This window comes from Anas acuta, chromosome 6, assembly GCF_963932015.1.
Source record: "Anas acuta chromosome 6, bAnaAcu1.1, whole genome shotgun sequence".
Classification (NCBI taxonomy): domain Eukaryota; kingdom Metazoa; phylum Chordata; class Aves; order Anseriformes; family Anatidae; genus Anas; species Anas acuta.
The window spans coordinates 14258609-14281968 of NC_088984.1; the positions used below are offsets into that span (position 1 = coordinate 14258609).

The window sequence follows — 23360 nt, forward strand, 5'->3', positions numbered from 1 at the left end:
CAGCAACCATTATTTAGCCCAGACTGAAGCCGAGCAGCTCAGTTACACAATGGCTGGCAGTGGTTCACATCATTGACGCAGTGAGATGCAGCAATCAGCATCCTCCTTCAAAGGAACAAGAGGATGGACCCAGCACAGAAGCCTTCAGCCGGCCTAAAACACTTCAAGAGCTCGAAACACCTTAAGCACAGCAGGCAGTTCCCATAGGACCACCCATTGCTAACAGAAGGACTTTGGGCTTCTGTACACAACAGATCAATGGAGTAGAGCAAGGGGCAATGGGAGGACAAAGCTTGGCACAGCCCTCCAGTTCCCATAAAATATGTTCCCAGTTCCCAAAAATATGAAACCGCGCTCATGCTGCCCCTTTGGTGACGGTCTCTTCTCGGCATCATTTACTTCGAAGGAAAGGGGGTGTTAATGGATGCGAAGACCTTTCCCTTCTGGCACTACAGCGGGAGGAATCTATAATTGTCTCTCACAAAGTAAGGCAAGTCCCACACTTGAACTTCTCCATGCATGCCCTGTTCTCGTTTCGGCTCCGCGAACAGGAACGGCTGCTTAACAAGGCTGACCAAAAGGTCAAGCAACACACTGCTAGAATGGAAAAACCCATAAATAAGTCCCTCCACAAAATAAAAAATAATTTTAAAAAAAAAGGAACATAAATGAGGAATTTAAACGGAGAACTAAAAGCAGTGACATCAAAGCAGTCTCGAGCCCATCCAAGTCTGACTCCTGCAAGCACACCACCATACTGGCAAATCATCTGGTTCCTTTTAGCAGCCATCTGTGCTTGCCTTTCCTTACAGACGGGTGAGCAAACAGAGGAGCGAGCACATGTGAAGCACTGCACGTGATGCACAGCTATATTTAGATTCCCTTCGCTCCTGAGTTTGAAAACAAGTTCAGGTGTTTTAATCGGCAAGCGTGAATTTTAACTCCACCTTCACGTACCAGCATTAATATAAAATCAAGAGTCCAAGAAATTAGCCTCCTTTTTCTACCTGTTTGTCATGCCTTCTTTCCCATGCAAAGATTCGTGGGAGCCTACTATCACACGCCCTCCATTTACATAGGAGACTAAATTGAAGTTTTCACTGACAGACAGACCCCGTGAAGACAGAACACAGAACATCGGGTATTTCCCAAAGAACTTCCATTCCTTCCTGTTTTCTAGTAGTTTTCGTTTTACTTTTGTTTAACATTAAAGCCCAGGATCCTCCTAATCCCTGCCAGCCCCAGGAAGCCCCCTCCCATTCACACAAAGAGCCACCGATAATTGCTGCCTGGAACATGGGTGGGTTTGTCTGGGGAGGTTCCCCCCTGCTTTGGGCACAAAGATTATATTTAAACCTGGTTTACTTAGCTTCCTTTCATAAACATGACAGAAAAGGGTCAAAAAACGAGTCCAGAAATGTGTAGCTTTCCTACATGGGAAACTGGAACACAGAGCTCAGCAACCCAGAGAAGCCTACAATTAAAAATAAAGGTTCAGAAGACTTTAAAAGGGTATTTTGAAGTATGGCAAGAAGATTAAACAGAACGAAATGCAGATTCAGCCATTAATATGTAGCAAGCAGATTTGCTGATAAATAATTAGAATATATCCAATGTTTAAATATCAAGCTTTAGGTTTTTCATATTAAACTCAAAGCATAATCTGCATCTTAACTCTTTATTGAAATACTCCCATGTGCAACTCGACAGCCACGCTGATGGCAGATCAATAAAACCAGAATGAAGCATTCTCATCAGCTCTCGGGTAACATCAGCTCAGCAGAGGCTAATCGGCAATAAAAGACACACGCTGCCATTTTCGGAGGTGCCTCTGTCATGGCTTGCAGGTGTTTTATACTGACACCGAGCTGTGCTGTTAGCGGAGGTCACATTTTCTTCTTCTGCCTTTAGCTCTGGTATCACTTTGGATAAGCTGAAGAGCTCGGTAAGAGGTGAATGCACGGTATCAAATGACACCAGCAATCTTTGTCTCCAGCTTACTAACACACACGGCCATAAAAGTGCCGAGTCAGAAACATCCGATTAACTCGGAGATCTTAGATAACTACTGTCTCCTACTGAATGAAAAACAAAATCAGAGTAATTTAGGTTGAAAGGGGCCTCTGGAGGTCAGGTGGCCCAACCTCCTGCTCAGAGCTGTACCAGGTTGCTGAGGGCCTCATCCAGCCAAGCTTTCAAAATCTCCAAGGACTGAGATTCTCTAGGCAATCTGCTCCAGTGTTTCACCATCCACAATACCAAAAAAAATATCAGATCACGGAGAAAACAAGCATAAGGCTGTCCCCTCGCAGTCCCTGCAGTACACAAGCTACTGCAACTTGCATAAAATAAAATAAAGGCTCCACGTTCACCTTGAACTCTTCTGCAGGATTTAGTGCAGCTATGTCCCAAAATTTCCCCGTACCCCAGTATCCTACCATATCTTCCACGTGCTCCGTCAACAGCACGCACAGGGCTTCTTATGTGACACTCCCAGAAACAAGAAATAGCTTGGACAGAAACAGGGACAAAACTGAACACATAATAATAATAATAAATAGGCTTCAGGGAGCAGGATGGAAGGGAGCAGTAAGCGAGGAGCATGTTGTATATGCATAAACAAGAACCAACCCAGACCCAGATTCTTGCAGGATGCCTAGCATAGCGAGGCAAGGGCCAGCACGTCACAAAAACCACACATTTGAGGAAAGCACTAGGGACAAGTATGAGGCTTAAGGGGGTGAGAGACTAGAGAATAAGTTTCAGAGAGCTGGTGCATAAACATTTTGCCTGTGGAAGCTCAGGATCAGGTCTTATTTAAGTCTCAAGTGAAAAGGAGCGTGATTGTCTCTCTGCATCATAAAAGCTCGTGTGATAAGAAATCTCTGCAGATTCAGCTCCTGCCCAGCGCAAAGCTCAAACAGCAGGAGCGTAAATCAGAGCTGAAATGCACTGGCAGAGCTACAGAGGGAGAGAAGCATGCCCAGCCCCTGCCTCTCCAGCGCTGGCTCCAGGACCGCCCCTGCTCTCTCATGTTCGCAAGTAATAATTAGGGTGGGGGTGCAGTGGGAGAAATCAAATCATCGAGAACAAAGTTAGACCCCTTCTTCATAAAGCAGACCTAATTAGAAGTGTCAGGTCTCATTATGAGCCAGAGCTCCACTAGATTGGAGCGCTGTTACTCAGGAGAGATACGTGTATATGTAGAAGACGTGCATCATGTCTTGGGAAGACGGGCGCACCTTTCCCCTACCCACACCGCACCCATGAAATGGTGGGGGGCAGAGGGGGCAGCAGCAACTCTGCAAGAGCCACGGCCAGTTGCAGAAAGGAGACATTAGGAGAAATGGTGTTGACATCATTTCATACATAAAAGTGCTACTGCTCTTCCCCCTGAAAGACATAGAGCGATCTTGCCTAAAACATCCACACAAGGCTACTACAACACAGTCAAACAGCACTTTACGGAGCACCCTGTTCATTAAAGTCACTAGATAGATCTGTTAATGTCAAAGGGAGCAGATCTGGAGTCAAGAAAAAGTGTGAATTTGTCTTTCCCATGTCTGCACGTAAGTGTCCAGCACTGACAAATTGCTATTCCAGGGAAATCCTGGAACATTTCATATTCACTGGACACAAGCATTACTACCTGCAGCTACACCAGACACTTCCATGGCAAGCGTCTAACAGCATTTGTCAGAGCTCTGAAGAAAAAGGAGCTGGCCTGGAAATCCAGCTGCTATGTTGCCACTCTTAAGACAAGCACTTCGAGTGATGCTGCACAGTGAATGAAGATGTTTCTCTCTTACTCTACAGCCCGTTGTGTGCACCAAGATTCACCTGGCTCCACTCAGAAGCCAACTGCAATGAAAATGTCATCAGCGTTTTTTCCTCAGAGCTTTGGCTGCAGCGAGCTCCCTGCAGGCTACACGTACGCTGTAAACCAAGCAAGGATTATTCAGGGCTGTCTGTAGTCTTGGGCTTCGGGGGAATAAACAAATAAAAGATTCAAACCGCTTCTCACAATGCAACAAAAGGATTCCTTTGACAGAGCAAGCAGGGCAGAATTAATTCCTTCAGCAAGCAAAAGAAACCCAGTCATTATACAGCATTTGCTGTCTTAATACTACAAAAAATAGGACGCTTCTTACAGTTTGGTCTTGCTCTATTTCACATCACTGTATCTGAGCAGCAAACAACATACTCCAGCCAAACATAATGAAGGAGGAGGGCAGCATAATGGTAGACCAGAGCCAAGTACGCACAAGGCATTAACTGTACTTCTTGCTGGAGTAACAAATCAGCACTTGTCCGCTCCTGTGTTTAGCAGAAAGCTCCTCTTTATGCCCCTGACTCCCAGGGCTGTAACTGCAGTTACTTGTTCTACAGCTGTATGTTAAAACCGGGCACACCATCTGTATCAGTATGGCTTTCTCTCAGAAATGAACTTGACAGCATGATCAGCCTGGTCCAGGATAAGATCACTTGCTTGAATATGGAAAATGAGGCTCCACGTAAGGCTACCTTTAAGCCTGCAAAAGCATCAGCTCATAAGTTCTTTTAAAACAATTTTGTGCTCTTTAGTCTACACACTGGAGCACACTTGAATAAGATCTCATGGTTATGGGAACTGCAGCTGCTGTGGGTACGCTACACAAACCCTGTTCTGCGAGGGCAGGGATGCTTTTCGTCATGCAGGGATGCGTCTCATGCTCTTATTGCTGCTAAAAGCCTGCCCTGTAGGTTCGCCAGTTACCTGAGGATGAATGCTTTCCCCATCAGAAGCTGATGATTACAGGAACCAAACTCAGTTCACTTGTTCAGCTTATGCCATGCTCAGCCTGAAAACAAATCTCATCAAATAAATGGGAGCAGCAGCACAGGAATTCAAAGCCACACAAGAGGGGTGAGAAATTTCATCTCCCCCGAGCAGTCTTTGGTCACTGCTCAGACTGCTGATTAAGGCCAGCAATTTAGGTCTAAGAGGGACAGTGATCCTACATAAAAAACAGCTTACAAGAAGTATCAGGAGACTACTTTCAAGCACCCAGTTCCCAGGCTTGGCTGCAGAACCAGCACATAAGGAGGAGATAGGCAGGACAACCTCCACCCTCAGCTGCTGTTTGGGGAGACTTGTTGGCCAAGGGAAGCCAGTAGTTGTAGCCTTTCTGCATTTCAGCAAAGCTTTTGATACCGTTCTCACAATATCATTCTGGACAAAATGTCCAGCAAACAGACAGGCAAAAACATAACACAATGGGTGAACACTTGGCTGAGTGGTCAGGCTCAAAGGGTTACAGCAAATGGGGTTACATCAGCCTGGCAGCCAGTCACTAGAGAGGTTCCCACAGGACTCCACTTTAAGGCCAGTTTTCTTCAACGTTTTCATAAATGACTTCGATGCAGGGTTAGGGAAAGGTTCTGCACCCAGAGGGTGGTCGGGCACTGGGACAGGTCCCACAGGGAAGCGGTCAGAGCACCAAGTGCAAGAAGCATTTGGACAATGGTCTCAGACACATGGTTTGATTTTTGGGTGGTCCCGTACAGAACCAGGAGATGGACTTGATGATCCTTGTGGCCTCTTCCAACTCAGGATATCCTGTGATTCTAAGCCATCTGTAAGCCTCAGGCAAAATTTCCCACATCAAGAACAGTTCTGTAATTCTTGCCCTAGCAGAGGAAAATGTGATACCACTGCTTCTGCTCAGTGAAGTACTTTACTGTGCTTCCCCAGCAAGTGCTGAAGCCGAAGCGTATAAAATACATAAACACAAGCCCAAGAAGCTTCACAAATCCAGAGCACATGACCATGGGATGCCTCTCATTCATACCAGCTTGCCCCTAGCACATCAACCTTTATATGTGGTATTTAAGTAGTTTATACTATCCTGACTCTTTATTATTATATTTATTATATTATTATCAGTTTATCCTGACTCTCTTTGAGAATTGAAAAACTTCATTGACAAACAAAGACATCATTGCTACACTCAAAATGATCGAGGTGTACACATGTGTATGAACAATCCTACTGACAAATTCACTTCTGTACAATACATGTAAAAACTAACAGATCAAAAACATGAGATTTAGAGTTAGCCCTTTTATCTGAAAATGTCACTGGAGTTGATACTGATCCAGCCTTAACCCCAGCTCTCTCTGGCAGAAGTGCTAGGGAGTGCTAGCTGGGCCAGTGGTTTAAAAGATCCTAGGAGTCTGGTCCAGAGATTTTCAGGGCAATAGCTGCAGATTTGAGGTTTTGTTTTAAAAATTAAATCAATGTGACACAGAAAGATACAAAAGAAGATGGAGAAAAAAAGCACACAGTGCTTTGTGATCATCTGCATAGCTCTACCAGATGTTACTGCAGTTTCCATGGGAAGGGTATGGTATTACCTGTAATTCATTCTAAGTTTTGTTACAGACACCGGACTGTAGGTTTGACCTTGCAATGTGTTACAAGTTTTATGTGGCCTTTAAGACAACTGCTGAGGTCTGGCTGATCCACATGGTACTTACACCAATGGGAAAGAGACTAGGCCCTGCATAAAGAAGTTCATCTCCAAACGTGCAGGTTATTTATGCTTTTACCTTGTGTTAGTATTAATGGAATTGTGCACGCTCATCTTTTGTTCATGAGTTCCACACTAAACAGCAGAATCTCATCATTTAGCTGGCTGATCCTTCAGCCTATGCTTCTTGCAGGTCTGTTGGAAATGCCATGAAATGCATTGGTGAAGTGGTTCTGTTTGGTTACACCAAAGCTTTGCCAAAAGAGTACTTCTGTATCCATATAAAATCGCCAAGGGTTATGACAGTGATGACAGCGGTAGACATGCAACCAAAGTAACTGGTCCACTGCTTCCTTGCAAAGGAATCCTATGGTCTGAAGAAGGTGCCACCCTCAAGGTGAGAGCTCCACGGAGCTTACTCACACTCAGCCTTTACCTAAATACACATTGCATCCACAGAATAATACATGTGTCAATGGAAAAGCCAGTAGCTTATTCCCAATTCATGAGGTAGGTCAACACAAAAAGCACTCTGGACTCAGTCCAGGCGACAATAATAGCCCTAACAACTTCAGCACTAGCTTTTCCTCTGACACTATCAACTATTATCACAGCTCCAACAACCAATGGCAACCCGGAGGTCTGATACTTCCAACCAGACACTTCCCTTCCCAGATAAGACCAGCTGGACTGTCACCCCAGGCTCTTCATGACAACAGCTAATCCTTCAAAGCTGAGAAGTTTCCAGCATGAGAAAATCATTGTGCTTCATTAACAAATATGTGCTTAGTTTCTTTAAAAAAAAATAAATATATCTAGTATGTACATTAATTCTTCAACACACAATTTCAATTTTAGAAAAAAAAAAAAAAGATGTTCTGAATTCCTCTCTTGTCACCTGCACAGGAGGAGACAGAAGGAAGAAGGTATCTCAGCTACAGATGGTAAGGTGGCCCAGTGACAGGCAATGTAGTTCACTGATGAGATTAAGAACTGACCAATACAGGTTTTTGCATTTTGGTTCCCAGAGGTGGGAGTCATTAATCCACTGCTCAGAATTAACACCACATAAATGCATCCCCTGCCTCCTCTGAAAAAGCTGCGTACTGATTGCCTTGCAACAGTGTTGGCAGATCACAATATTACGACAGGATCTGAAGACTAAAGAGCTGGGTGTAAAAACAGCAAGTAGGCTCACGCAATATCAATCCCATGGTATTTGATTTACCCAGGTGATTTCCACCTCCTAAATCCAGTACAAGAGCTGCCAATTAACTCATCTTGAGAGGGTAAACAACACAAACCCAATATCCATGCAACTCAGATGCTGACAATCTCAAACTTGCTCAATTCACCTGCTCTATCCACAGCATACCAGGTATTTCAGCAGGACAACACCTACACTGAATAGAGAAAATGGAGAAAAAAAGACAGCTTCTGCAAAGGTGGCTAACAAAAATCAATTCCTCTAACAGCTAAGATGAAAGGCACAGGCTTACAATGTACCCAAAATAAACCCAAAACATACTTCCATCCCATAAATTAATTCTTCACGGGTGAATAGATGCAGAGCTCCTCTGCCTTTCAATTTCCATTCACCTCGCTCCCCCCAGCCCCTCTGACTTGCACAGGTAGCCTTTTCTGTTACAAAAATGTAGTTAATACAAAACCAGAAAAAAGCCGGTGGTATCCCCATTCAGCACATTGTTGGAACTACAATTCAGTGTTACCTCAAAGGGAGTTACATCCAATTTAAATAAACTTCCCAACTGATACTGCAAAAAGAACCACTTCAGAAATAAAAGCTTTACTGACCAAACATCACAAACCAGCGACAAGGTCTGAAAATACCTGCCCTTCACCCCTCTCATGGCACGTCCTGCGTCCTTACATAGACATACTCTTCCTTTACCCCTGTCAAACAGATCATTTATCAGATTTTATAGAAGCTTCAGCTGAACTCGATGTCACCGTGCCACAGATGCTCACAGGCTCTTAGTTTCACTTCTACTGCAAGATTGCTTCAGGCTCTTCACAATATTAAAAAGAAATGTAACATGCAAATATTCGGATGCTAACAAATAAACCCACCCACCCCCGTGGCATGTTCATTAGCACCTACCTTTCCCGGTAGTCATTATCTGCAGTGCTCCTGAGATGCTGAGGCAGAGCACTGTGCTCCGAAAGCAGCCCTACAGTACATGGCTCTCCGTAACTTAACCACCAGCAAACTCTCCACCCTCCTAAATGACTTCTCTGTGTGACCTAGCAGATGATTGCCACCTCTCCTCCAAAATAAAAGCCTGTTCAGCACTCAGCTGAGCACCATTTGTCCTCCCCTGCCTGTTTGCTCACATCACTCCCCTTTAAATTTAAGGATTTTAAATCCAGAGTGCGGCAATGTGCTTATTTACAAATTTGCGTAATAGGAAGGAAACCGAGCTGCTCTTGCCCATTTATATCTTCCACAAGGATGTGCAGTCAGCTGGTAGCACTGATTTTTGAATCATAGACATTATTACTTTCTCATCCCCTGTGGGGATAAAAGGGTCTTTCCTTGCTTTTTTTATAGCAAGGGAATGCTGAGTCAATTTAATTTCCTATTTCATTTTCTATTTCAACTGGAAAACAAAATAGAGAACAAGCCGTAATGGAAAATTAAATTGCACAACGAGGCATGAATGCAAGAAGCACAGCACGGTGTTTGTCAGTGCAAAACCTCTTTGAGATATCACAGAAACTCACCCCTCCTTCCACTCTAATTCTGGTGCTGGGATGTGTGTTGACAAACAAACAATGTCCCACCCACAGGCACATGGCAGCACTTGGTTATTTTTCTCCTTACAATAAATAGCAAAGTGACACCCAGTGACCAGCTTTATTACTAGCGTGACACGGGAATCTAGAATAGGTAATTTTCAGCTAATTGCCTCTGAGCTGTCAAATTTCTCTTAAACCAAAAGAGAATCGACCCAAGAAGTAGCGTTACTTATCTTAGATTAACAACACCTCAAATACAGAAGTGGTTCTGTTCAGGAATAACTCTGTTCCTTCTTCTCAGGCTTTCAGCAACTGGAATCATCACTTCTGCTATTTAAGCATCGTTTTAATCTGCTTACTCCTAGAAATCTAACAAAACCAGGCAACTACTAAAGCTGCATCCTCCTCTCACCTTATTGTGTGTAAGCATACGTGGGGGGAGATCTCAGCTCCAGACTGCTGGCGTTACATCTCCTGTTTCATTTCCTTGCAGCCCAAGCCCGCTACCACCTCCACTGTTTTTAAGACTTGCTCTCCTGAGCAAATGCAAAATTCTGTGTAGAAAAGGCAGTTCGGTCCCCTTCATACTGACAGGTCCCACGTTACTGGCACACCACTGCAGTGTCCCTGCACACACCTGTGTAGAAGGGCCTCACAGAAATCACATCACGTAAAATAAACAAAATGTCTCACGTTAACACATGGTATTATGGTACCATAATGATCAAGAGCATGAAAAACGCACCAAAGCAGCGTGGTTATTAATAGCTCTGGTTTGGATCATTTCCTATCCATCTGTATCTCTCAGCAGATCACTTAGCACGTCCCTAATCTTGAATACAAAGTTCTCCAGGCTCCTGGTACACTCAAGACAATTCAAACCCACAGAAAAAAACCTGCATGCTTTATGCTCAGGTCCTTCCAGACATGAGGCCGAGGAAGCCTGTGCAGCATGAATTTCTTGGAGTAAATGAAAGCCTGTTTATGCCCACTAGCCTCTCCCCGTATCACATCCAATTAAAGATCATCATGCAACGCCACGCGAAGACAGCAGCTGACTCGCTGGCAATTATTGGCTCTTTCATGCTGAAAACGTATTTGTCCCAGGGGAAAAAGGCATCTGCATAATTAGCAAAAGCAGTTATACAAAAAATAATTAGCTTGCTGAAAGCCTGAAGGGGGGAAAAACTATAATTTTTGCTTCAAGAGGCTGACTAATTACAGGCCCGATAACAAAACAGAGATGCACCACGAATCATCGAGAAACCCAATGTGGATTTTAACTTCATATTCCAGACATCAGGTCTGCTGGTAGCCTAGCAACAAGCAGCATACTTCAGCATACCAAAACCTCCCTCCCTCCTCACGAAACACCTCGCACAATGCAAACCTCCCCCACCCCACCACTCGCGCGATTCTTCTGTTATCCAACAGCGAACACAAAACCTAGCCAAAAAAATCAGCCACCAAGATAAAGCCAAAGCAACACTACTGGACCACAATAGACAAAAGGAAATATAAGGAAATAATTCCTAGCTTTGGTTCTTTACAAAGCTCGGTCTGATTAGAGCTGATTCATTTGTTTTACAGATGGGATCAGAACACATCCTGTTCTTTAAAGGACTTTCACTTGTAAGCTGAATAAAATGTTGTTCACCTGCGTATGTGTCATAGAAAGCATCAGTTAAAAGAAGTCTTTAGCAACTTACTTAGAAACCTTACTAATCTTCAAATTACTCCTGATATACAAACAATGCTGTTGGTCACTCTTCAGTGACCAGCAGCACTAGCATCGATCCCACTCACCAGAGGGAGCAGTCCAGAAATCTCATCCCAAGCAGTAACCTGAAATCTAAAGGATCAATCTTAACCCCAACTCTTCTTTGACCAGATATTTTGGCACGCTTTACCCTTTCAGAAACAATTCTCACCTTCCCACCTGCCCAGTAAGGCTATGTTGTGCGAGAAGCCAGCTCTGCCAACCATTTTCAAACCCTGCTGTAATTAGCCCGCTCCAGCTGTCCTGGGCCAGGGCTCAGTAACAAACTGCTTTTATTCATGCAGGGAGCATCCAGGGCAGAAAATCCAGCGTGATCAGGTGCTGCTGCATCTTCTGCAATGCTGACGAGTGCTTACAGTGCTGCAGGCTGCACAAACATCTGCCTGTCTGCTTCCCAAAACCTCTGGGACACGAACACAGGCTGCGTAGAGCTGGAAATAGAACAAGGTAGGTGCAGAGAGGCACTAACCTGAGTTTTTAAGACCTGGTGGAAATCTACCACGTTGCCTGAAGTGATCCCATCCAGGCCATGTAACGTCACTTACCAAGGGCTAGCAGCGTGCTCACGTGTTTGCTGCTGCTGTAGGAAAGGCCTGGGAGCTACAAACTAAAAGGAGTGCTCCCAACACTAACAGGTAGGCATCCTCATAATCAATACCGTGCTCTGCCAGAAGCAAAGGACTAACAATGCTGAGACAGCTGTTGCCTGAGAAAGGCTAATCCTTCGGTCATGCAATATTTATCGTTCTTCCTGGTGACAGATGCTGAAAATGTCACCTTTGTTCAAAAGCTGCAGGAGGCATCAGGGACATAGGAAACCCTACCGGACTTGCCTTTAGGTCATAACAAACTTGTGACCATGGGTGAAGACGAGCCTCATCACTGGCTTACACAGCCTCGAAGAGATAAACTACCGATTTTCTCATCCTTGGCAAAAGATGGAGAACGTCCTGGTAGACCAACAGGAGAGCCTATCCTTCCTGCACCTTGCAGTGCTCCTCCATGCTCCCCAACTCCTCTTCCCTCATGCTACTTTTTGGTCTCAGTGCCCACTCAGGAGTTTCAACAGAAGAGAAATGCTAACACACCAGGGACTGCATCCCGCCACTGCACAGGCAAGGACAGTGAGACATCAGGTTGGGTTAAGCAGAGTGAGGAAGACGGAAGTATTTGTGCTGGGAAGCACAAAAAGACTGTTGGTAGAGTCAAGGGCATGAGACAGGGTGTGTGAGGTCCTCAGCAAGGGATTTAAATGTCACATTCATCAGAATGGTGGCAGAGGAAAACTAAATTTTCAGCAAAGCCTAAAAGTAATAAATCTAATACAGAGAGATGCTTTACTTTCTTGGTTTTTTTTTTTTTGTTTTGTTTTGTTTTTTGTTTTGGGGAAAAAAAAGGTCATGTTCTTAAGGAATCCTTCCTTGACTGAGTTTTAAAACATATGGTCTGCTTTCTTGCAAAAAGATGGCACACCAAGAATCATCTGCCTACGAAAGGTCATCCCTATTGTCCCATCTTGCTTCTTTTGATGTTTTCAAGATTGCCAGCAGCTATGAATCACGTCATAACATATGCTGGGACATTCAGTCTGGAGACCAGAACCACCTCTCAGAAGCCAACCATTAGCAAGTGACGGCTCTGGTACTGCTCAGGATCCTGCATATCCTAAAATAATTGCAGAGCTAAAACTTGCGTCGCAAATCCAAAGTAACTCTAGCTTTTCACTCTTCACTGAAGTTCAGTTCTTACACGTTATCTCACCTCTTTCATATTAATACTCTTCTAATCAGTTGTGACATACCTGACTTTCTACAAAAATCACTTTCATTTGGCTTTGAAAAAATCTGAGTAAATTTAGCTTAAATTTAGCTAGTGGCACAATAACCACCCAAAACTTTTCCCCTCCTCAGAGAGGAAAGACCCAGCAGAAATCCCACCCACAGACATCATCCCAGCACATCATTTGTTTAAAATGGCAAAGTAGCAACTCATCTCACAAGGCACAGAGAACAGCAAGCTACACGGTATGATACACCACGTGAACTTTTCCTATTTTGAAAATCCAGTCCATTCCACTGCCAGCAAAACAAAATTCCTACCATAGCCTAGCCTGTGGACAGCAGGGAAGTTGGATCAAGAGCATGCTTGTTTCAGTTTGAGCTAGGATTTCAGAATAAACATCTAGAGGTTGTAAACCTCAAGGTGTTTGCTACGGGATTAAATATTTACTTTCTCCTTTAAAAAAAGTACAAGGAGATTTGCACCTCAGCTGCACCCATGAGCAGATGAGGCCACTCTAAGCACCATCTACGTGTACAGACCGTATTTTCCTACATCATGCAAAAGCAGAGGAGTTTTAACCCATTCCAACACAGAGGAACCCGTTATAGGTTTTCATCATTTCCAGATGTAGAAGGGAATATCATACAACATTTTGGAATAACCCAAAATACAACTTAATTTTCAAATAAGTCCATTTTATTCATTCCTGATGAATAAAATGAACTTGCAGCACTGAACCCGCATTTTTCCATCTCTGCTCTACTCAGCTCTTGGCAGAAAGATGAATTCCCTCCTTTGAACCAGAAAGCATCTCAAAATATTTCTAAAAATGAATGATATAAGAAAAGCAGTAACAAGACACTTGTTTTTAAAGCAAGCAAAATTCTGCGCTTGGACAAGTGCAAAAAGAAAGTTCTTATAAGAGCTTTCACTCTAGTTACCAGTGATACTCACACAAAACATACAAACTTAGAAATTGCAAAAATACAATTCCTAAACAGTATGAATATTAAATAGGACACTATGTTAGTATGTACACCTTGTGCTTTGTAGGGCATTAAAACTGAAAAGGCTTTTTCTCTTAATTTACTATTTATTTTGCTATCAATTTAAAGAAAGATGCCCATGGACTTGAAAAACAGAAGTTGCATTTTGCTAATGGAAGTCAAGAGGAAAACAGAGGTAGCAATACCTTCTGTTCTTGAAATCCACCTTAATGCTACCAGGAGCACAGAGCAGACTAACTAAATGTCAAATCAAGCTGTGTGTATATTTCCGAATGATCCCCCGTTTTTGTTTTTTCCTAGCAGAACACTATTTTTCCAACCATAGTCTCACCAGCTGAAGGCACCAAAAAGAATGCAGGCACTTCTACTCACCCCCTGAACTCTGGATCATGTTTCCAGACTTTTGGACCTCGTCGAATTTTGTAAAAATTACATTCAACCTGTTTGAAAGTTAAAGAAATAAATCTACAATCAGTAGTTGAATTTAACTTTTAGGAACTTTCTTATTTAAGATATTACAGGACAGATTTTGCTTCATTCACATCATTGGAAACACCATCAGAAATGTCAATATGGAAGGCAGTTGTTTCAGAATTATTAAAAAAAATCACAATGTCCAATACCTGATAAAGAAAAAAAACAGTGATACTATACAGACAAAAGAAATATGATCGGAAATCCTGCACTACCGAAGATGTGGCAGGTCTCCTTGTAAATGCATTTCCAGTTCATTACCGCTTTGCCTATTTTTAACTGGTTGCAGAAAAACAACAGGAAAAAAAATGCAAACTTTGCACAATGTTCTTGTTTGCCCATGACATTTCTTTCCTAATCGTGTCATGGGCCCAACAGAGCAGATCTTTACCCCACCTCATTATTCCCTCCTAGAGAGCATTCCCCTTTAGGCCATGGTGCAGCAGATGCTTTCACCAGAAAACAAGAGGCAATAGTATCACACCCCACCTCTGAAACCACCTCTTTCCCTGCTGCCTTTTTGTGCACTGACACACTGCCATCTCCTCCATCCTCTCATCTAACCATGTTTGATCCTGCACACTGGGAACGGCAGCAAAACTAGAAGCACAGAAACAGATCGCCACCCAGGCAGCTGCACACACAGCCCAGGATGCAGCTGGGGAAGCTGCAGGTGAGGTGAATAAAGGCTCTCATGTAACCACCTCACACATCAGGTCTCAGAAACACACAGGCTTAAAAAACAAAAACACAGCAAATTCCTGGATTTCACATTGTCAAAGATCACAAGCCCTACACTAAGCATCTGTCCCCAAGAAGTCGACTAGCACTGACTAAAACATTGAGTATGATTTAGTGGCAGACACAGACAGCCTGTTTACGTTTGCCTTGTTTGTTTTGTTTTAATAAAGCCTTGTAAGTGATGACACTGACTACAGGGTTCTCCAGATGACAACCCTGTAAGTCACATACACCTAGGCTACTTTAAATGCCCTCTCTAGAGAGATAGGACAAACACCACGTTACATCTCAACTCGGATAACTGGTTAGCTTTCAAGAGATGCCGTGGCCATAATTTTGAGATACTTAGACAAAGGTACAAGATCCACGTTAAACGAAAAAAACAGGTAGGTGCATGTAAGGATGAAAGAAAAACTCTGATCCCAAGAAATGGTTCAATCATGCAGCACATGAAACCTTGTAAAAAAGGAGGGGATTAAAAAAACACACAAAAATAGTTAAAACATAAGGATCTTCTCAACTTACCGAGACTGGGGTAATCCTTTTTTACTGAGATCAGCCCTTACACGTTCACCGACGTGCCTGTAGATCTCCACAAGGCTGTTTATTGCTGCATCTCGAACCTGAACATCGGATAGGAGAGAAATCAGTCATCTTTTTAATTTAAATAAATAAATCCCTGCCCTACTTTGGAGAAGGAGATTTGCATATTTCCCAGCAACAACAGCTGCCCCATACACATGATCACAAAAGCCTCTGCTCCTAGCAGTATCAGTGTATTCCATTAGCAGTATCAGGAGGTCTAATTTTACCTAACTTTCCGTGCCGATGATAAAATATGGAGGGAGGGATCATCAGGCACCTGAGTCACCACGTGAAAAGCTGAGTGAGCCAGCGGAGCAGTTTCCCAGTCAGAACCCCCAGACCCAGTGCTCCTGCAAAAAGCTGGTCCTGGGCTGGATATTGCCAGCAGAGGAAGCAAAAATACCACAAGGGTCAAAGTACTAAAACCTTCCGACCCTCTGGCCAATCTTTACCTGATGATAAATGAAATTCACCTTAGCAGCACAGCAAAGCAGCAGCATGAGGCCATCAGTAGCTGCACACCCTGTGCTTTACCTGCTGTCCGAGGTAGCTCACCAGCACCAGGAAGGAACACAGCCTAGATTCCCTGCTGAATCGTTTTGCATGTTTTCCACACTCATTTGCAAAACTGACTCCTGGGCATATCTTACCCTCTGCCCCCCACAGGAAGAGCTGGCCCCCAGTGCCCTCCCAGGGCAGCCCCGAAGGGTTGCAGGTTTGTGCTGAGCTTCGCAGAGGTCTGTTTGGGGACGGGGTGAACCCCACAGGGGGTGAGGCAGGCTGCCCCTACCACCACGCTGGCTTTAAGCTGCCATAGCAGTAGCAAAACGTCAGGGCTCAATTGTATTTCTCTAGAAGCATAACAGGATTTACATGATAGCTACCTGCTGCTCACCGTGCTACATAAGCTCTTAATTAGATAAAAATAAATAAAAAAAACCACTCCGTCTGAAATGGCAATCAAAAGCCTCTCACATCCCCAACAAAAGGGAGAAACACTGCGCTTGCCATGCATCTCGCTCTGCACCACGTTCCACCAAGAGAGGGCAGCATTGACCGAGCATCAGCAGGCTCAGATGTCCCACGGCTCAGAAGGCACCCTCGCAGACAAGAGATTTGTATCTGACCAGCTCGGGCACAAGATGATTTAGCAAGTGGAGGCCCTAACAGCCATGGAAATACGGCCAACACAAACCCTTTCCCCAGGTGCCTGCCCCAGAAAGCAGATGGAAGTGACAGGCTCTTTTTATCCAGTGTCTTTTTGACTTGTTCTGTGAATTTAAGGCTCCCATCCAGCTTAGCTTGCTTCCAGCCCTTACTCACAATCTCCTCACACAACTTGTGGCTAGGCTGTCAGACTGGTCCCATTTTGCCCTCCCTGCCCAGAGGCGTTTGTATCTGAAGGTGCTCAGATGCTGCACTGGGCCCAGAGAGATCCCCCAGCTTCCCTTGCACTCAGGTTTTTGTTCTGTTCACATCACCTGCAGACCGATGCTGTTCTGCTGAAGTTCTGATGCGATTTAGATGTTGTTGGAGACATATTTCAAACCTTACCCATTCAAAATTAACCAAAATTTCCCAGTCAGCACTCACCGAGGGCAGCATGGTCAGCTAACTCGTCAGCCAGAACCCAGAGCCCCAATTACTGACGAGGGCAATCAGCACACCTTTAAGAAGCAACTCGCACCAAACACTTACCTGGCTGTTGGGATCTCCAAGCAAGTTACAGATGTGTGGCACTATCTTACTCAGCGTTAAGCTCTGAGCTCCAGATCTGGCAACAAAGAACAGAAGGAAACTAGCATGAATCCTGGGGCAAGCCTGAGTGCACAGCTTGGGTCTGCGGGAGGCTGGACTTACGCATTGAGTGTTGCGATAAGGCAGAGGCAGATCCCTTCTCTTGTCCGGAAATTCTTGTGTTTGAATCCTCCTAGCATCCTATCCCACACGTACTGCGGAAGACAAGAGAAGGTGAGACATGGAAAAAGGAAACAGACAAAGAGAGGCTGTTTCACCCAGCAGACACGCACTACAACACCCCTGGAGCTCATACATAAGCTTTACATCAATCCCGGCAGAACGGGACAGGTGGGAAACCATTTTTAGGTGTGCCAATTCTTTATTCTTTGCTGAACTCACCCTAACTCACTGCTAGCTAGAATACTTTTACAGAAGCAGAAGATGAGTTTTGGACAGGAACACAGGGGAAGAAGCCTTCTGATAGAAGGAAAAGCTGGAAAGAATTAACAACCCCGCAGAACACCAGAGCCTGAAGCCATAAGGTCTCAAGCAGCTCCTTGCTCATCAGCCAGTTGCTCACTTGCACGCTGTGAAGGCTCATCAGGCGTACCTGCGGGTTAGCAGCTTGATCCATGATTTTCAGCAGCAAGGTCTGGTCCTGCTCCCTCACCGAGTCTTTGGAGTCTCCCAGCCGGTCGAGCAAACTTGGCAGCACTGCAGGAAGAGCACAGCGACACCCCAACCTCTCAGAAGGAAACTGCTTTAACACCCTTTGGTTTATTATTTCCTCCAGTTTATTTTTATTTTTCCCCCGTTACAAAGGCTCAGCCTCTTTCCAAGCTGCATTTCCGCAGCCCTGCACCCACGAACCCTGTGTGCGCGCCCCTTACCTGTGCCGATCTGGGCCTTGAAGCGGTCCTGCAGGCGCGACACCAGGGCGGAGAGGATGTCGATGCCCAGGAGCACCACCTGCAAGCAGAGCATGGGCACGGCTCAGCCGCGGGAGCCCCTAAAACCTCTGCTCCCCGGGGTGCCCGCAGCCTGCAGCTCCGCCGGGTGGCCGCCAGGCGGCGCTAACGGGCGCCTCCCGCTGCCCCCCGCAGCCGGCCCCGCCCCCCGGGAGGGAGGCCCCGCCCCCTATGCAAATCAGCTCCCCGCCGGCGCGGGGCACGCTGGGTAGCGCCTCACCGGCCCCCGCCGCGGTTCCAACCGGCGCCGGGGAGGGGCGGGGCGCGAGCTCGGGGGGTCGCGGGCACGCGGGGCGCGCCCCCGAGCCGCGGGGACGCGCGGGGGGCGCCGGGCACGCGCGTCCCCTCGCCGTGACCTAGGCGGCGCTCGGCCGTCCCTTAGCGCGGGCGCGCGGCGAGGCGCCGCAACCGTCCTTATCTTGGGGTTGCGCGGCCGCCCGATGAACGCGTGGTGAGGGCGGCACTGCTAACGCCAGGCAACACAACCGGCGCCCGCTCACAGAGCGAGGCGCAATTTTTGGAACCGCGCCGCGGCACCGCGTGCCCGGCGCCATGTGAGCAGCAACACGGCAGCCCCACGGCACGCTCCCTGCCCTCAGATACGCAGAGTGTGCTTGCACCCCTAGCACAGCCAGGCGCTGCACTGCAAAGCTCACTTCTGATAATCAAAGCGCCTGCCCCCAGCGCCTGGGTGGCACTGAGAGGCCTGCAGGCAGCTCCATGGATCAGTGTGGTGGGCTTGGAGTCCCAGCGGTGCAGAAAATAAATTGCAGGAGAATTCAGCCACAGAATCAATATTTGTAAATACTCTTCCATAACCTTCGATACGCTGGAGAAGCACCAATGTACTCGACAAATACAACACACAGGTGAGAAAGAGCCCTTCCCAGACGGCACAAGCCTCGAGCACAGGAGCCGTGGCAGCACCCCCAGCACTGCCGTAACTCCTCAGGGCACAGAACATCCACAGCCCCAAGATCCAGCACGGGATGCTCCCTGCGTTTGCTATTTTAGTCCTGAAGCCAAGCACGTGTGTGGGGTCAGGGGGCAGCAACACAACCCCCAGCAATGGATGAACACAAGACCCTGGCCATGTGCACTCCCCTGCCCACACGCTTTTCATGGCAAGCACCAAACAACAAAAACGCAGCAGCAGCGCCATCGGTTCCACTGACACGACCCCAGGATGTGGCAGGGGGAAGAACCCTGGTCCATCAATTCCGAGTCTCTCTGGAGCCACGCGATGCCATCCTGCCCATCACACAGCGCTTTCAGAAGCCACAAGCGATGCTGGCTGCGGGGCCATGGATCTGTCATTCAGTACAGCCGCACCTCCAGGAGCAGCTGCCTGCTCGGATGGAAGTTTTGCCACTGGAGCGTGGACCACAACCTGCTGGAATGGCTTCCAGTGGAGAAACCCGCCTCTTGCTTCTCCTTATCCACAGACAGATTCCTAAATACGCAGCCCCCCACAGCTCTACCACAGAGCTCGAGCATTTCTCACACCTCCAAGTCATGTCTGTAAGAACCCACCAAGCAGCAGCACCTGAGGAGCACCGCTCAGCCCCCGGTTCAGCCACCAAGCCCACCTGAAGCCCGCAGCGCCAGGGACAGCGACAAAGGGCAGCAACAGCCACGAGCAGAGTGACTGCCTGGCAGACGGCTGAGCTAGCAGCAAGGAAACTGTATAGAGAGCAAAAGAAATGGTTAACGAACGCCCTCCTTCGTTTGCAGGTCTGGGAGGAGAGGAGCAGCTCGGTAAATAATGCATAGCTCGAGAGTGGAGCAAACCCCAGGGGCCTCAAGTCTAATGCTGGGAGCATTAAGGAAAAACTCGTCAGGAAGGAGCACCACAGGGAGGTTTGTACAGCTACTGCTAGGGTACGAGGGGACCTTTCTTGCTCAACAGCAGAAAATCCCAGGAACCATTTTTCTGGGTCCAATAAAAAAAAAAAAAAAAAGCCAGGAGAGAAAGCCACAAAGCACGCTGGCCATCTGCCTGCAGGCACAGCTGTATCAGCTGGGGCCTCCCAAAGCTCCTAGCACAGAAGCGCTGACCCCAGCTCCAGCAGCAGCACCTCCAGGATGCTCAGCACCTTGTAGATGGAAGCAGAAATGCTTCTGAGGGGCCCGAAAGCATCCGAAAACGCTGCCATAATCCCCAACACCCCAATGACACAACAACAAACTCCACAGAGAAAAAAGAAGCATCCGAGATGCCTCTGCTAGCTGCAAAAAGAAAAGCCACACTGAGACCACTGCCCAAGTAAGCGAGGGCCTGAATTCTGCCCAAATCCCAGCTCGGGTAAGCACAAAATCCCCGCCTGGAATTCCCCCTCGGTTTCTGCCAGAAACGGCCTTTCTTCACTTTCTGTTGCTGAAGAGTGCTGGGAAGTGCTGAGAAGCGCAGCAAGCAGCCAAGTAAATAAACAGCTGATGTTATAGCTGCCGGAGAGCCTCCAAGGTTCAATGATTTAGAAAGAACAGCACGATGCATTTACTGGGCAGTGGAGCTGCAGGGAAAGGGGAAAGCCAGGCTGCATTTAACCACAAAAAACAAGGCAAAGAGGCCTCTCACGTGCCCCTCACCTGCAGCCACGGCTCTGTGCAACCAGCCTCTGGGCACAGCTAGGGCTGAGCTGGCTCTCCCAGCAACTGGCACAGCAGCTGGCAAAAGGAGCATCCCAAAAGGAGCATTCAAGCCACGTTTTCACACAGAAGAGCTGTTCTTCCAGCACGCTCAGCAGATCTTCACGCAGGTTTTAGCCACAAGAGATGAAGCAGGTGCTGACCACATGTCCAATAGCTCATGGACAGCTCTTCCAGCACACAGCATCACAAGAGAGGAGGATTTCAAGAGCTGGTGTGACAAAACTGTATGTGCAGGCGGAGAACAGACGGGGTACTTCCAAGCCCAGTCCCACTGCTGAGCTGCTCACCTGAGGAGCCCCTGAACGCAGAGGGTCAGTGCTAGCTGGCGGCGATGCTTCCCACACGCCAGAAGCAGCCAGCATGTGCCCCAGCCACACAGCAAATGAGCTTTCTCCTCCTTCCTAAACACATTCCCCTCTTCAGCTCCCCCTGAGCCACACGTCTGCCCCTTTGCCGTGCTGTCACTGCTGAGATGCGTGGCGCCAGCTGGAGCACGGCTCTGCCAGCTCCCACCCCAGCCCCAGCAGCTGCAGGCGGGCGGCCTCAGCCCCCTCCCGCAGACACAGCTACAGGACAGGAGCGCAGCGCAATGCATCTCAGCTCAGGAACACCCCCAGGCCACACTGTGCATGGAAACACAAGGAGGTTTTGCCACCTGGAGCAGGCTCTATCCTGCTCCATCCTGCGCTGTGTGATGGAGCCAGCGTTTTCTGAAGGGGAAAGAACGAGCTCAGAGAGCGGCTGAGAGCACAAGTGGAAAATTATCGGGACAAACCGCACGCATCCTGGCTTCTCCAAGTACTTCTAGGAACACATTTAAGCAGGTGAGGCCAATAGCTGCTATCAACACTCCCATGTCTCAGCTGCACTGGAAGAGCACTCAGGCTGGGGAGTCCACAGAAAGCATCCCTCACTTCTTGGGGGTTAATACGAGAAGGGAATTAATTCAGTGTTTAACTGAAGCACCAGCTCATAGATTAATTATTTCAAATGGTTCTCCTAAGAAACAGGAATACACCAAGGAACAGAAGCTGCACCTGTACCACAGGAACCCACCCAGCTCAGCACAGAAGCCAACAGGGCAGCTCCACCTCCTAGACGGGGGCTCTACTCACCCCCACTGCCTTCACCACCCTCCGCAAGAAATGAAGCAACTGAATAGAGGATAGTAAAAAGATGGTGTCACACTATGGGGTGGGAAGCTGTTACACACAGCACAGATCTGCAGGCTGCAAAGCAATGCTGAAGAGGAACTACAGCCTGCTGGCTACGAGCTACATTTCCCCTAAGAGGAAACAGAGCAATAATCTCCCAAATTACTCCAGTTAAAAATCATCTGGTTCCACTAAAGCAGTGTAAAAATATTTGTAGTTTGCAACACAATCAGCTGAGTCAAACCAGCCACCACAGGCAGGTTCAAAGGATTTATTTTGTTTCTCCACTAAGGGATTCTAGCAGTGGCCTGGTGAAACTTTCTAACATGCAGATTAGGTGCCAGCTTAAGCTGAAATCTGCAGCACCACAGGCACCAATGCCTCCAACGAGCACCCTTCACATCTTCGAAGCTTCTCCCTTCCATGCTGCCCCATCCCTTTTACCCGTACCGGCTGGACGTTACGTTTGTCTCCCCCCATCCCAGCCAGCCCTACTGCTCATTCCACACACAGGCACAAGACAAAAGCCCTCTGAGCTTCAGAGCCAGAAGAGGGCTCACCAATAAAATCAGGTTGCAAGGGGGCTCCAGAGGCCAGCAGCTCAGCATGCTCCCCACCCCTGCTCCAAATTAGATCAGGTTGGGCACGCTTACACAAAGCACTTTGGTCTGTTTGAGTCTCACCATCTAGGCCTTCAGCTGCCACTAATTCCAAGAGTTCATTAAAACTCGCAGGAGCTTGATATTTTCCAGTTAGAAGCAGTCCTGTTAATTTATGAATGGATTTAATGAGCTGCTGTGTCACCACCAAGACCTTGCTGGCAGGAAACGAAACAGCAACACAGTTTTGTTTTTTTTTTGGATCCTTCTCCAGGCACAGAAGCACAATGCAGACATCTCTGTGAGGTCCCTGAAGGCTGCAGCTACGTGACCCGACCCATGCCAATCCTGCATTGCACCGGTGTCACGCAGGGGAAAGGAGCCACGACATGGATCAAGTGGCAAGAACAGCACGTGTATATGTGTGTGTAGAGCAGCAGGCTTTTGGTTTATTTATCTAGGAGTTTTGTTTAACTTGACAACATGCGATATAAGTGCAGAGTTCAAAGCCACGCACAGCGACAGGCTCCAGTTGTTCTTCCTCTCTATCAGTCTGTCAGCAGCAACGTTGCTCGGGGAGCAGGAGAGCTGCTGCCTGCGAGCCCC

The 23360-nt window shown here is 47.0% G+C and overlaps 1 protein-coding gene and 1 non-coding gene across 10 annotated transcripts in view; one reads left to right on the forward strand and one right to left on the reverse strand.

Annotated features, from left to right (window-relative positions):
• The window catches only part of CLASP1 (cytoplasmic linker associated protein 1), a 149345-nt gene that overhangs the window by 107153 nt on the left and 18832 nt on the right, over positions 1–23360 (reverse strand). For all 9 annotated transcript variants that reach the window (XM_068687479.1, XM_068687476.1, XM_068687472.1 and 6 more), the window contains exons 3-8: positions 18272–18350; positions 17992–18095; positions 17502–17593; positions 17340–17415; positions 15582–15679; positions 14214–14281 (exon numbers count right to left, since the gene is read on the reverse strand). In XM_068687479.1, coding sequence (XP_068543580.1) covers positions 14214–14281; positions 15582–15679; positions 17340–17415; positions 17502–17593; positions 17992–18095; positions 18272–18350 — 517 coding nt within the window. The remainder of the gene's footprint in view (positions 1–14213; positions 14282–15581; positions 15680–17339; positions 17416–17501; positions 17594–17991; positions 18096–18271; positions 18351–23360) is intronic.
• Positions 18757–18874, forward strand: LOC137859056 (U4atac minor spliceosomal RNA). The gene has a single exon (XR_011098137.1). It is a non-coding gene; the product is annotated as a U4atac minor spliceosomal RNA (small nuclear RNA).